The sequence below is a fragment of the Lipotes vexillifer genome, unplaced genomic scaffold (genome assembly GCF_000442215.2).
Source record: "Lipotes vexillifer unplaced genomic scaffold, Lipotes_vexillifer_v1.1 scaffold640, whole genome shotgun sequence".
Lineage (NCBI taxonomy): Eukaryota > Metazoa > Chordata > Mammalia > Artiodactyla > Lipotidae > Lipotes > Lipotes vexillifer.
Window position 1 is genome coordinate 810,009 of NW_006773138.1, and position 14,216 is coordinate 824,224.

The window sequence follows — 14,216 nt, forward strand, 5'->3', positions numbered from 1 at the left end:
CCCTCCTGCAGGAACCAAGGCGGGGCACATTATGCAGGTCCTGTCCCCCAGGCACCTTCTCAGCTTCCTGGGGCTCTAGCCCTTGCCAGCCGCACTCCCGCTGCAGCCCTCAAGGGAGGCTGGAGGCCCAGGTGGGCACGGCAACTCGAGACACACTATGTGGAAACTGCCAGCCTGGGTGAGCCATGGGGTGGGGTGTGGGTGTTCATGACCAGGTGACCAGGACTTGAGATCCTGGGGTCCCAGCCTCACTCACTTCTTGAGTGGGCCACAGTCTTCCCATCTGTGGAATGGGGTGGGTCAGGACCAGTGAGGGTGCCCAGTAGGAAGTTCCAGCCTCTCTTAAAGATGGTTTTTGGGCTTCAGTAACATCTTCCCTCCCTGCAGGTGGTTTGCCCCGTCAGAGGTCCCCCATGTTCCCTGTCAGCCATGCTCCTGGACACCCCTGGGTACTCGCAGCTGTCACGGTGAGTGGCAGGTGATGGCTAGGACTGGCGGGGTATGTGTGGGGAGGGGTCTGGCGAGCTTGAGCCCAAGGGCCCCGCAGTGTCCATCTGGGGCAGTGGGGTCCTCACTCCCCTAGCCCAGGGGAGGGTGTGCAGCCACAAGGGTGTCCAGCAGGTCCACTGGCTGTGTCTTCTCACCCCGTCTTTGAGTGGCAGAGACTGTCCAGCAGGTGGCTGCCACAGCTTGGGTTTCACATCCCGACCGGTCTCCTGTCCTTATCCCCTCGAAATAACCCACGTAGCTGAGTGTGAGAATATACGCTTACACACATGCACCTCCTCTCACCTGTTGAGTTGGTCACCTTCTGAGGCAACTAACTCATGGGTCAGGCTGTGGGGAGGCAGGATCCGGTGTTGCTGTGCCCAGGCATGTGCACCGTTGCCTTTTGTTCACCCCTCTGACCCATCATGAGGGGTGGACAGGGGCCTCAGGGTCTGGCCGTCCTGAGGGCTGAGGAGGCCTTGCTCAGGCTGGCTGACTGGTCAGATGGCCAAAAAGGAGGGTGTGAGTTGCCCTTTACTTCCCCACCATGGTGGAGAGTGGGTGCTCTGGACATGCCGGTACCACCCACCGCCCCGACCCCTGCCCACAGTAACCTGGGCCCTGGGCCTCTCTGAGTGTGTTTCTCTCTGCCTCTGTCTTTCCTCCATGCCTCCATCCTCCGTGGTGCTCAGAGTGGGGGCGACGGGCCCGACGTGGCATGGAGGTGGCAGCAGGGGCGAGCGGCGCGGGGGAGACGCGGCAGCCTGGGAACAGCACGCGGGCGGGCAGCCCTGAGGAGACAGCTGCCCAGTACGCGGTTATTGCCATTGTGCCCATCTTCTGCCTCATGGGGCTGCTAGGCATCCTGGTGTGTAACCTGCTCAAGCGGAAGGGCTACCACTGCACGGCCCACAAGGAGGTCGGACCTGGTCCTGGAGGCGGAGGCAGCGGTGAGGCCCAGCCTGGGGCTGGGTGGGGAGGCAAGAGGGCGCGGCTGAGGACCTACTTGGTCTGGAGGGTCTGACATGGAGAGGCCTGCAGAGGGCTAATCAGGAGAGTTTCCTGGAGGTGCCGCACGTGGGCCGCAGAGGAGACACTGCGGACTGGCAAAGTAGAAGGAAGGGTGAGGCGGCCCGAGGTGGCAACTGGGGCAGAGCAGAGGTCAAGTGGCTTCAGTGGGATTCCCTCCCTGTGTGAGGCCCTATCCAGCTGTAAGGGCCTGGACTCCTCAGGGGCTGCAGTTGTGTGTGTGGTTCAAGGGTTGGACTGCTTTCTGGGTACTCAGGGTGACCTCCGACCTCTGGCCTGAAGGGCTGGCAGGGCAGCTGTCTTGGACAGGGACCCTGAGAGGCTCAGGTTTCAGCTCCAGGCTGTGGTTTGAGTTAACGAGCCCTGGACCCAGAGGGAGAGACATGTTCCTCCTGCCCCTACCCCAGGGCCCTGGGTCCCTTTTCTTCTTCCCCTTACCCCTCTGCGCTGTCCCCTGAGGGCAAGTAGGGCCGGGATCCCACATGCACATACACTGCTCACAGAAATTGGGGGCCAAGTCAAGATAGAATGGTGCCTGCCATGCCAGCGCCCTTTTCAACCTCTGACACTGCAGTCTGCAGGGGGCAGGAGGGGGACAGGCGCTTTAGGCAGGCAGGAAAGTGGCAACTCAGGCCATTTTGCCTGGAACTGCACTTGTTTTCCTGGCCTAGGACTCCCTTTAACTGTTGGCTGCTGCCTGGGCGCGAGTCCTAGGAGTTTTGTTTGCTGCTGGCCCAGGAATGATTGCATGGCCCATTCTCATGCTCTTGAGGTTCGGGTCCTCAGTTAGTTATACCGACAGGGCGGTGTGCAGGGAGGTGATAGGCCTGGGATGGCAGAGTTTGCTGGGGCTGTCGGAGGTCCTGGGCAGAGAGGCAGCCCACAGCTCCCTGAGGCTAAAGAGAGGAGAGGGCAGGCCCTGGGAGAGGCTGGTGTGGTGCCCTCATCCCACACATCTGCAGGGACGGTGGAGTTCAGATGGACCTGAAACCGCTAAGCCCCTGGTGCTGCTGGGTGCAGAGAGCAGTGATGCTGAGTAAGTAGTGAAGGTGATAATGGGCTCAGAATCAGAGCTGAGGCCCTTAGGTATGCATACAGCCAGGCCAGGGGCGCCCTCTGCTGCCATGTCCTGGTGTAGCCTGTGAACCCAGAGTGTCCCACTGCCTCCTTCCCCAGGATCATGGTTCTCTGTTCTTCCCCAGGGGTCAACCCTGCCTACCATACTGATGACGCCAATGAGGACACCATTGGGGTCCTGGTGCGCCTGATCACAGAGAAGAAAGGTGAGGGGGGAGGTCTGACCCCATCCCTCCCAGAGCTCTGCTCTGCCCCTCCCGCCGGGATACCTCAGGCCAGCGTGCCCCTCTGACCACTGTGGCTCACGGTGCTGCCGCCTCTCTGCCTGCTCTTGCGTGGTGAGAGGTGGAGGAAAAGGCACACAGCCTGGGCCAGGGAGGGGGTGGCGGGTAGGTAGGGGGATTTGTGCTGAGGCAGGAGGCTGGGGGGAGTGCCCCTCACAGCCCATAGCTGGGTTCTGACTACAGCTGCCCACAGAGAATGCGGCGGCCCTGGAGGAGCTGCTGAAGGAGTATCATAGCAAACAGCTGGCGCAGACCAGCCACAGGCCTCTGCCCAGGTAAGTGGGCAGGTGGGCAAGGAGGGCCCCAAACCACAGGTAATCAGCCTGCCTCCTGGGGACTCACCACTTGGGTATGTTGCCCCTCCTGTCACCCCGCTTCCCCTTCACCTACCTCCTGGGGTCTCCTGGGCCTGCCCTGCCCCAGTGACCGCTCCCACCTGTGTCTTCCACAGGCTGCCGCTGGGCCCACCCGGCATGCCACATGTCTGCCCGCATCGCCACCACCTCCACACTGTGCAGGGCCTGGCCTCACTCTCTGGCCCCTGCTGCTCCCGTTGTAGCCAGAAGTGGCCCGAGGTGCTGCTGTCCCCCGAGGCTGCAGCTGCCACCACTCCTACTCCCAGACTCCTGCCCAACCCGGCCAGGGCGCCCAAGGTTGGGGCCAAGGCAGGACGCCAGGGCGAGATCACCATCTTGTCTGTGGGCAGGTGAGGAGGGCATAGACACAGCAGGGTGCCACAACATGACATGACAGCTCTGGGGGTGACAGGACCCTAGCCTGACCCATGAACAGTGGGTTCAGTGGTGGCCTCACCCTTCCTGGCCTCAGTGGGCCTCTTTGCAGTGGGGGCGGCAAGGGAAAAGCCAGGTCTTCCCAGCTACGCTCTCTCACATGGAGTCCTTGGGCCCCCAGGGCAGGGTCATAGCCCCCATCACACCTGCGCCGCCTCAGGCTAAGAGCCTTTCCACCTGCAGCCTAGTGTCGAGAGGTGTTGGGAGCTTGTCAGTGGGTGGGAAGACGTGGGGAGGGCTCAGGCTCTGACCCATGAACTTGCTGTGTGACCCTGGCGGGTGCTGCGCCCTCCACACCTGGGGTCCTCCCTCTAATGGAGGATGATCGCACCACCTCTCCCCATAGGTTCCGTGTGGCCCGAATTCCCGAGCAGCGGATGAGTTCGGTGGCCTCAGAGGTGAAGACCATCACGGAGGCCGGGCCCTCAGGGGGTGATCTCCCTGACTCCCCACGACGTGGCCTCTCCAGTGAGCAGCAGACACTGCTGGGAAGTGGTGGAAGCCACCCTAAATGGCTGAAGTCCCCAGCAGAGAACAAGGCCGAGGTGAGGACCAGAGGGGAAAGGTGTCTGTTGGCACCTGTGCCAACCCCGACTGCAGATGGGGCAGGGGTGGAGGTACAGAGGGCTACTGCCTCCTGGGGACTCACCACTTGGGTATGTTGCCCCTCCTGTCACCCCGCTTCCCCTTCACTACCTCCTGGGGTCTCCTGGGCCCTGGTTTGGGGCCCTCCTTGCCCACCTGCCCACTCACCTGGGCAGAGGCCTGTGGCTGGTCTGCGCCAGCTGTTTGCTGTGATACTCCTTCTTGGAGTCCAGAAGCCTCCTGACAGCTCTGACCCCTCACCCCTGTCCCCCAGGAGAACCGCTATGTGGTCCGGCTGAGTGAGAGCAACCTGGTCATCTGAGGGGCTGTCTCGTCTGAGGATACTGCAGCCTTGCCCTGTGAGGTTCCGAAGGCTTCCTGGAGGAGGTAGAGCTGCAGCTGAGCCACTGAGGATCCAGAATGGCCCAGCAGACAGAACAGCCAAGGCCAAGGCCTGGAGGTGGGAGCGTCCACCCCAGTGAGGAGGCAGGCCAGCGTGCCCGCGGGTGCTGTGTGCAGGAGCAGGTTGAGAGCCCCTCCCATCCCTGCTGCCCATTTCCTTCCCTGCAGGATGTCCCTGATGCCGTGCCCTGCCCTGGCTGGATCCTAGGAGCCCCACAGGGTCCTCTGCACCGCCAGGTGGCTAGGCCTCAGTGGTGGAGAGGGGCCCTCTACCTGGCACCCCTGGCCCCACGCCTTAGTGATGAGCCACCCCTTGCCTCTGTAGAGGGGACCTCCCCCTCCTTCCTGACAGGTCCTGCAAAGGGAGGGGTCAACAAAAAGCCATGAGCTAGGAACCGAGTTCCTGGGTTCTAATCCTGGGCAAGCCCCTGGCCATTACTGGGTCCCAATTCTTCTGACTGTGAAGCGGGGAGAGTGGCATCTCGGTGCCCAGGGCCTTCCTGCATCTTGCAGGCTGTGGGCTGGGTCGTGTAGATGGAGAACTTGAACCCTTGCCACCCCTCCCACTAGTTTTATCTGGCCCCGTTTTTGCTGCTTCAGGGCCACCACCTTCAAGGCTCCCATGGGGCTGCCCATCCACGGCTCTGCCTACAGAAGGGGCATAATGCACGTGCCTGCCCCTGCACCTGCTGTTTTTATTGAAACTGAAAAAACAGACTTGACCTGGGCAAGGCTGTGGTACAGAGCCCCAGCCTGCCCAGCCACCCACAAGATCTCAGGCGCTTTGGAGGGTAAGGGTTGAGGCCTCTGGCCTCGGTGGTTTCTGTGTCCCTGTGGTGTTGGTGTGTCCGTCCCCTGGCCTGGGCAGTGCGGGCGACTGCCCAGCCCGCGTCTCCACTCTGGCTCAGCAACCTCGTTATTTATGTGGGGCTGTGCAGGCATGGGCCCACTGCTGTCCCACTGCTGTTCTCTTATTTATTGAAACTTTGCTGTTGTCCCACCCTTGTGTCTCCACACCCATCCATTTGTTGAATAATAAAAGGTCGGAAAGTAGTGTCATGAGGTGCTCCTTTTTCCCTGTGTCTCTTCTCAGGTCTGCCCATTCAGTGAATAGTTGTGTGTCAGGCTCCGTGTGTGGGACAGGCCATCCCTCCCCTGGCAGCGCCTGCTGTTTGGCAGGTGGACGCCAGGCAGCAGCTGAAGTGGGGCCGGAGGCGGCCTCTCAGGTCACCTGGTTCTCACTGAAGGCCCTAGAAGCAGTGCTGTCCAACGGAAATAGAGTGTGCGCCACGTATGTAATTAAAATTTTTCTAATAGCCACATTTTAAAAAGTAAAAAAGGAACAAAGTGAACTTATTTTAAATGATATCAACAATGTATTTTACTTAAACCAGTATATCTAAAATACTTTCATTTCAATATGAAATCAGTATAAAAATTATGAATTAACCATTTTTTTGCTTTGAAATGTGGTATGTAAAATACACTTAAAGCACATCTTAATAAGAAGGAGCATAGTTCAAGGGCTTGATAACCTCATGTGGCTAGTGGCTCCTGTATTGGACAGCACAGCTCTAGAGGAAGTGGAACCTGGCAAATGGATGGGGTAAGTAAGGCATATTGAGGGCTGGAGAATGTGGGAAGGGGAGCTGTGTTGCACAGAGGGGGGACAGCATGTACAAAGGCCGGACGGCAATGAAAATACGAGGAGCTGGAGAAGCTGCAAGTACAGAGTGACTCAGGTGTGAAGGCTGGGCTGGGGGTGGCAGCAGAAGGCAGCCACATGGGCGCCCTATGCCAGGGCTGCCCAAGGAGCCTCTAGAGCATTCAGGAAGGCGAAAAAGTATGACTAGCCAGCTCATTCCTGACCACTGTGGAGGGTGCAGGAGCTGTGGGAGCAGGGATCCACAGGAGGCTGTTGCAGCCATCCAGACAAGAGACGGAGGAGCAGGGGTTTGCGGGGGCGATGGAAAGACTCCTGGGACAGAGGACAGAACTGCTAGGGCTTGGTGCCGGGATGTGGCTCACGGGATTAGGGCCAGCTGGGTGGGGAGCAGTGATGCAGACCCACGGGATGTCCTGAGGCACCTGCATGTGAAGGCCTGCGGCACTCGAGGGACAGACCTGGCCTACAATGATACCTGGAAGCACTCAGATGGGCATTTGCACCAGGACTGGACTGGGAGGGAGCACGTTCCAGGGAGAGAGCTCAGGGAAGACCCAGAAAGGTGGGAAGGAAAGCAAGCAGGAGAGTGCAGTGTCCTGGAAGCCAGGGAAGGACGAGAGTGTGGGGAGCAGGGTGGGTCACGAAGCCAGGCGCTGCTGCAGGGTCAGGACTAGTGTCCCCTGGCTAGCCGACACAGGGATGTGGCGAGAGCAGAGCCAGGTCCCAGTGGGCTGAGCTTTCTGCAGAAGCCTGACTGTGCCAGGTAATAGCTGGTGGGCCCTCAGGCTCCAGGGAGAGAGGGTTTTTAGTTAATTCCAGGTTCTTTTGGTGTTTGTTTGGTATGGTTTTAAAAGACGGAGGGTCTTCCCTGGCAGTCCAGTGGTTAAGACTCCGCACATCCACTGCTGGGGGAGCAGGTTCAATCCCTGGTCGAGGAACTAAGGATCCCCGCGTGCTGCGTGGTGTGGCCAAAAAAGAAAAAAAAAAAAAAAAAAAAAAAGGGAAAAAAAAAAAAATTTTTTACAAAAAAAAAAAAAAAAAAAAAAAAAAAAGATGGAAGAAAAGGACATATTTCAACACTAATGAGAAAGAGGCCCAAGGAGAGGCTGAAGAACCAAAAAGTGACGGTTCACTGAACCTGGGGAGGTGTGGCAAGGGACACCCTGCGGGAGGCCCAGGCTTCACACAGGGCAGAAGCCATGGCAAGGGGCTGGCCTAGCAGCTTCAGAGAAAAATCCCCGCCTGAGGGGAGGCTGAGCTTTGAGATTCGACCTCTCCCTTCCTCTCACCTCTCTTAGGGCACAGGCTTCTCTCTCTGGGGCTTCTCAGGTGGGCAGGAAAGGGAGGGCACCTCTGAGGACCCAGGAGGCAAAGCATCACCTGCTCTAGGAGAGGGGAGGGAGGGAGACAGGCTGGACATCAGGAGGAATTTTCCAGAGCAACAAAGGTTGCCAAAGTCTAGAACAGGGTGTCTGTTGTAGGGGACCAGTGGGCATCATGAGTGCACCCCGGGGAATGTTCCCTGGGGCCACCGTGGTGCGACTGGTGTCCCTACTCACCAGCTGTTCAGCTGCACCTCAGGGTGTGGCTTCTCAAACTTGGCTGTCCCCTCAGCCAACCAACCCCACTTCACTGAGGCCTTGTGTGACACACTGAGATGAGGACGAGACAGTGCCCTGGGGGAATGGTGTGGGAGGCTGAGCCCTCCCACTCTCTGGCCTCCTTTCCCAGGGGGAAGTTGGACTCTGGTCTCTGGATGCCCTCTTGCCTGGGGTGAGGCACATACAGATGCCAGCGACGGTGGAGGCTGAGGCTGGGTCTGGGCTTCCTGGGTTAGGTAACGCACACCCCATCTCAGTGCTGGGCCCTGGGGTAATAAGCACTGCTCCCCTCCAGACCACTCCCACCACCCCAATTTCCTGCTTGCTGGAAGGTAAGAGAAAGAATAGCCCTGGCCCCAGTCTCTTGTCCCTGGAGGATACTGAGGCCAGCTCCCAAAAGAGTGGGATGAGTTGCTGAGGGATCAGGTAGGGGTGTGTCTGATACCCTTGGCTTTTAGGGCCCCCACCCTCACGTGGAAGCTTTCTTGGCTCTAAATCCTGCTCTTGAGCTCAAGGTAGGCCCAGGCTGTTGGCAGGGCTGGGAGCTGGAGGACATGGTGGGGCCCTGGGCCAACCACTGAGGACAGTTCTGAGAGTGCCCTCTCTCACTCCGTAACCCCTCCTCCATGGGCCGGAATGGTGGGTGCTGGGGCCCTGGTCTCTGCCTTCCACCTGGCCCCAGCCCTGCCACTGATCTGGAGCTGAGTCCCTGGGAAAAATCCCCTTCCTGTGCAGGGTAAGAGAGCCCAGCAAGGCCCTCCCCTACCACACCCGACAGAGCTTTCTGCCATCGCAAGGGAGGGAGAATAAGTTTCATGTCAGGTGAGGACAGGAGAGGAAACTGGGGAAGGCATTATGGAGGCCCAGGGTACAGTTTGGTGGAAAGGGCTCGAGAGTCAGGAGTCCTGAGTGTTAGTTACAGCCAGGTCACTTAGCCTCTTTGGGCCTCAAGTATTCTCTCCATTTGAGGAAGCTGAATACCTGGAGGCTGGGAGAGCGTGGACTGCAGGGGCCAGGCCCTAGGATGGGATGGTGGCTATGATAACCAGGGAGAGAAGCCCAGGCCTGGACAAGAGAGAGATGTTTAGGATGTAAATAAAACTGACAGCACTTGATGACCATTTGGATGGAGACCATATGACTGCCTTCAACTGTCCTTCTGGGACTACAAACCACACTAAGCCCTTCCCTTGGTTTCCCACCTGACCAATTTACCCTTGAAGTGAGTACAGGCATTGCCTCCTCCAGGGTGGGCAGGAGAATGTGGGGCTTGGGGCTTGGTGCCTGGGCTTTGGAGCCAGACCAAGTGTAAGTTCCAACTCCACCCCTCACTAGCTCTGTAACCTTGGCCGAGGTACTTACTTAACCCTCCTTAGCTGCCCCCTACCAAGGACAGGGCTAACAACAGGGCTCACCTCCCATCCTGCTGTGAGGATTATGAGTTGCGAAGCGTAAAGCACAGTGCTGGCCACATGGTGGGCACTCGGTATCACACACCTTAGTCCAGGTGCCGACGGCCACTTCCCAGGCCCAACTGTGAGTCCCAGGACCTCCCCGGAGATGCAGCGTAGGTGTTACCTGACTGGTGAAAACAAGTTTAGGATCAACTTGGGGAGAAGCCCAGGGGACTCTCACTGGCCCAGGAGGTGTCTGTGTCCCCCTCCCCCAAGAACCACCAGTCTGGTCACCCCAGACATTTTTTGGAAATTTTTTTAATAGTTATTGAATGTTCTACAGCTTACAGTAAATATCATAGTTACAAATTCTTGGCTTCAATCTTTCAGAGTGATCACTATCTGATCTTCAAAACAAAACGAAACAAAAACCCAAAAGAATCCAAAACAACAAAACAAAACCAGATTTACACTTCATACACACAAGCGAGGCCATGGGGCTTTCCAATCTTTACACTCCAGGCTGTGTTTTGAAAACACCTATAAGTTCTTTGATCAAACTACTTGGAAGACACTGGTCAAAGGTTTATTATTATTTTTTTAAATGTTTTTCTTTTTAAAATGTGAGTCCCAATAAAATTTAAAAATTAGATTCCAACCTGTAGATTAAAATGAATTAAAAAATACAAAATCATATACAATGCGCTCTCACAGGGATGGTACATGTCACGAGAACAAGTTTTCTCTGTCGTGTGACATGAACAGGGATGCAGATACCTTTTAGTCAGGAGATGGGAACAGGCCCTTGGGCCTTTAAAGGTCACTACAGACAACTCCACATTGCTAGAGGCCTGGCCTTACATCCCCTTGGGTAAGGAAGAGCTGGAGTCCCACCACAGATCCAGATAATCTGGCTGACCCAAGAAGGTGGTCTTTGGGCAGTCCCACTCTTTCACTGACTCTCAGGCATGAGGAGGAAGGCTGGAGCCTGGAGATGCTGGTCTTGCTGGGGTCAGGTCCAAAGATGACTTCACCCATTTGAGTCCTATGGGCTGGTACTTATCAGCAAGGCTGTGATATCTGTTCTCCTCAGAAAGGAAAATACCCCCTCTACCAGGAGTTGGACTGGGTACAGGGCCTCACTGCCACAGCAAGAATACCCAGGGACTACGCATGCAGCCACAGGGAAGCAAGAGTTCTAGTTTCCCTGTCTGGCTCTGTGACAACCAACCCCAATCACCTGGCCACTGGGCTGGACTCAACAGCACGCAAGATAGAAAATACCCATTGGAGAAAGTGAGGGAGTGAGACCCAAGTCTGGCTCAGGCAAGGCTGGTTATGGAATGTTGAAACTGGCCTGTCAGGAATTTTAAAGGCCGGGCCCTAGAACCACGTAATGCCTAATTTCAGAAACAAGTTGTCTAGGAGAAGGGAACATGGACAGGTAAAGGACAAGTCCTGCCACCAGCCTGGCACACCCATAGTAGGCTGAGCTCTCAGAGGCTCAGGTGTGGAATTAGATGTTATCCTGGCTGGGTCTCCTCTGCTGTGATCCTGCTTTTGGAGGTAGGTCTGGCCTGGATTCCCCTGGGGCTGGACACGAGTATGGAGCCTCCTCACCTGCCCCCTCCGCTGCCCAACCTGCCCCCTCGGATTCCCAAGCTTCGCAAGCAGCTGGGGACCACATATCCTATAGTGATGTGGAATACAGGATGGAAAAGCAGAGCTTCCACATACTTTCACTCAACAGCAATTGAGGAGAAAATGCCATGGTGACATCTAAATGACTGCTCCAACCACAGTGCTGGGGCCAAGAGCGCTCCAAGACCCAGCCCTCTAGGCCCTCCCTCTCTGGCCACAGAGCAGAGCTGAGGATCTGATATGCAGGGCTCCAGGCCTGACTCAGCCAGAGTCCTGTCTGTACAGTGAGGACACCAGAACTTGGTGACCAGAGGATCTGCACTACTTTTATGCTCCATGTGATTCATTTCTAAAGCCTACTCAGAACAAAGCCAGCCTCTCTGAAGAAGCACCCCCAGATCTCTGGGAGTGGGATGCCTCAAACTTGGAACACTTTGGGTGCCCAAGGGTCAGAGTTGGGATAAGGAGAAAGGACGGCACAGTGTCTCTCTAGATCCTGGTCCTCACCCAGGGGAAAAACAAGCCCAGAGACTTGAGTCAGATGTGCTTTTGGCCATTCAGGGCTACACCAGGTCCCCTGGAAGTGCCAACTCGCCAGGTCTGGACAATGGGCAGGCTCTCCAGGGTCAGAAAGTAAAAGTAAGGGTACGCAGGCTTCCCAGGGACATGGGTCTTTCAACAGACAGGTGCCTGGGGCTGCCCTTGAACATGTCTTCAGTCCTGGGCCTCATGACCCCAAAATGTTTTGCTCAAGTTAGGCCTTTTCTTGCAAATTCTCATCCTCTGGGTGCTGCCATCTGGATATGCCTCTGGGTTCCCAGGGCTCCTCATAAAAATCTGCTCAGTTGGGAGGACTGAGCTCCCCAGGTTTCCGTGGGGTCTTCCTCTGTTTGGGGGCAGACAGGTAGCCCATCCCTTCTGCATGCCTGCCACCCAGACCCAGCAGGTGCCAGCAGAAAGCAGAGGATTTAAACAGTTCAAATCTTGGCTCTTTCTCTTATGAGCTGTGTGACCTTTGGCAAGTCTCTTAAGCCTTCTGAGACTTAGTTTTTCCATCTACAAAATGGGGATTTTTGGCAATCAATGTTGAAGTACTTTGTACACAGACAGAAAACTCTGGACAGGTGCGAGTGTCCTTTTTCAAGATACAGGAATGGGATACGTACTTTTGGGGCACTGTCAGGAGAGAAAGAGGAACAGCAGCAACTGCCCTGTCTCATGGGGAAGAAATTAAATATATTTTTCCAAAACGTGGCAGAAAGATAAATTCCAGGCTCTTAACCACTCGGGGGCACTCCAGACTCCAGCTTCCTAGACCCCAGGCTAATGAGGAGGAGCCAGGTAGAAGTGACGGAAGCCAAGAGGGTTGGCTGGTGACTGGAACCACCTGTACCCCTGACCCTGGCCACCAAGCCTGTGGTACTGGGGAGAGGCAGTGGAGTGGGGTGGAGAGAGGGCTTTGCTGGTGCCACGCTGTAGCTTGCTATGTATGTGGGCACACCCCTTGTCCTTTCTGGCTTGCTGGCCTTCCTACAATGGCAGGGCCCTTCCAGCTCTGACCTCCATCCAGCTTGACCACTGGGCCATCCAGTATCTTTGGATAACACCCATGGTACCTCCCAACAGACGCCTGTGATCCTACCAGCTGTGCTCTCATCCTACCACAGGCACACTACTGCCCCTGTTCTCCTGGGCTCAGTCCCTCTGCAATGACTCCCCAAGCTTGGCCAGGCTTGTGGATCTCTGTCAAAGCAAAAGGGTGAGGCCAGCTGAACTGGGACTCCAGTGCTCAGGCTGAAAAAGGGGCGCTGAGCCTGGGCTCTTCCAGACCACAGCCTTTTCACACCTTGTTTTTGCCTTGGGGCCTGTCTTTGATCTTGAATTACATACTAGGGCTAAGAGAGGGTACTGAGCATTGATGTTTCAGTCCATGAGCCGTGTGTGGATTCAGACTGGAGGGACAGAGGCAGCAGGCTGGGATTCATATGGCTCTGCCACTTATGAGCAGGTCACTTTGCTTTTCCAAGTCTCAGCTTCCTCATGGATCAAATGAGAGAATAATCTATTTCACAGGGTTAAACCAGATGATGGATATGAAACTGCTTTGTGAACTGTGAGGTACTAGATGTTAGTTTTACTTACTGGTATAGAATGAACAAAAGTAAAAAGGTCATTCCTAGATCTCCTCCCTTTTCCTTCTCTCTGTGGTCCTACCCTAGCCCATCTGGAGGCAGCAGGGTTCAGGGAAGCTTGTCAGGATACCAGCATTCTGCTCACTTTGGGCAAGTTCCCTTTCCTTCTAGAACCAGTTTCCTCATTTGTCAAATGGGTGTAATAACTCTGACCCTTTCTCTCAGGGCCAGTAAATTAAAGGCTGTGAAGTGCTCTGAAGTCTATGAGGCACCTGACAAATGCAAAGGTTTCCTATCATTATTATAATCATTATTATTATTTTGGCATTTTCTAAACATGTATGACATAATCTAAAACAACCTTCACCCACCCTTAGAAAACCAGAGAGTAGGAGGAGGTATTTGCAAAAAATGGATTAACACTGGAAAACTTCCTATTGTTTTTAAATGAAACCTCTTCAGCACCCCCGAACAGACCATTTAATTTAGGACAGCTGGGCTTCTCCTTACCAGTGCTGCATTTCCCTGGAAAGCCAAGAAGGTGGGCCCTCAACTCCTGGCTCTGGGTTGAGGATGCTGCTGGGCTTTGCCCTCCTGGGAACAGCCAGATAGCCTCTGAGGTCCTTCTGGCCCAAGGGCTTCCTGATTTCCTCCTCCTTTAGGGAGACACGGCAGGTAGGGGTAGGGATTATGTCCAAGTATGCATGAATTTAAAATGAAGAGAGTTATTTAAAAGTTATAAATGTTATCAATGATCCCATTCTGTACAGTAAAATGTTCCTCTCCCCGCATCCCCAGAGGGGCTGCTGGCCCAGCCAAGTGCTGGGAGCAGGGGACGGTGCTAGACAACCGGGCTCCTGGCTGAGACCAGTGCGTCCCTCTTCTCCCAGGAGAGCCCGTGTCTCCTCCTCCTCTCCTCTCAGGATGAGCGGCTACTGTCTTAAAAGCATGGACTCCTTTTCAGCCATCCCTAGGGCTGGAGTCAGGTATAGGATGAGAGTTCCAGATGTCTTCACAGAATTTCCAAATGCTATTTCTTCATTTGCAATTTCTGTTCCTGCCATCTGCCCCCATGTGACCTCTGCCCAGTCTTCAATCCCTGCCTTTGGAATCCATGGAGGGAAA

General features: G+C 55.7%; 1 protein-coding gene across 1 annotated transcript in view; it reads left to right on the forward strand.

The window, feature by feature from the left end:
- RELT (RELT TNF receptor) overlaps nt 1-4,577 on the forward strand; it is an 18,278-nt gene extending 13,701 nt beyond the window's left edge. The window contains exons 4-11 of the mRNA XM_007448075.1: nt 12-178; nt 388-467; nt 1,182-1,439; nt 2,721-2,801; nt 3,073-3,154; nt 3,331-3,585; nt 4,017-4,215; nt 4,530-4,577. Of these exons, the coding sequence (XP_007448137.1) occupies nt 12-178; nt 388-467; nt 1,182-1,439; nt 2,721-2,801; nt 3,073-3,154; nt 3,331-3,585; nt 4,017-4,215; nt 4,530-4,577 (1,170 nt within the window). The remainder of the gene's footprint in view (nt 1-11; nt 179-387; nt 468-1,181; nt 1,440-2,720; nt 2,802-3,072; nt 3,155-3,330; nt 3,586-4,016; nt 4,216-4,529) is intronic.
- Nucleotides 4,578-14,216: the final 9,639 nt, after the last annotated feature.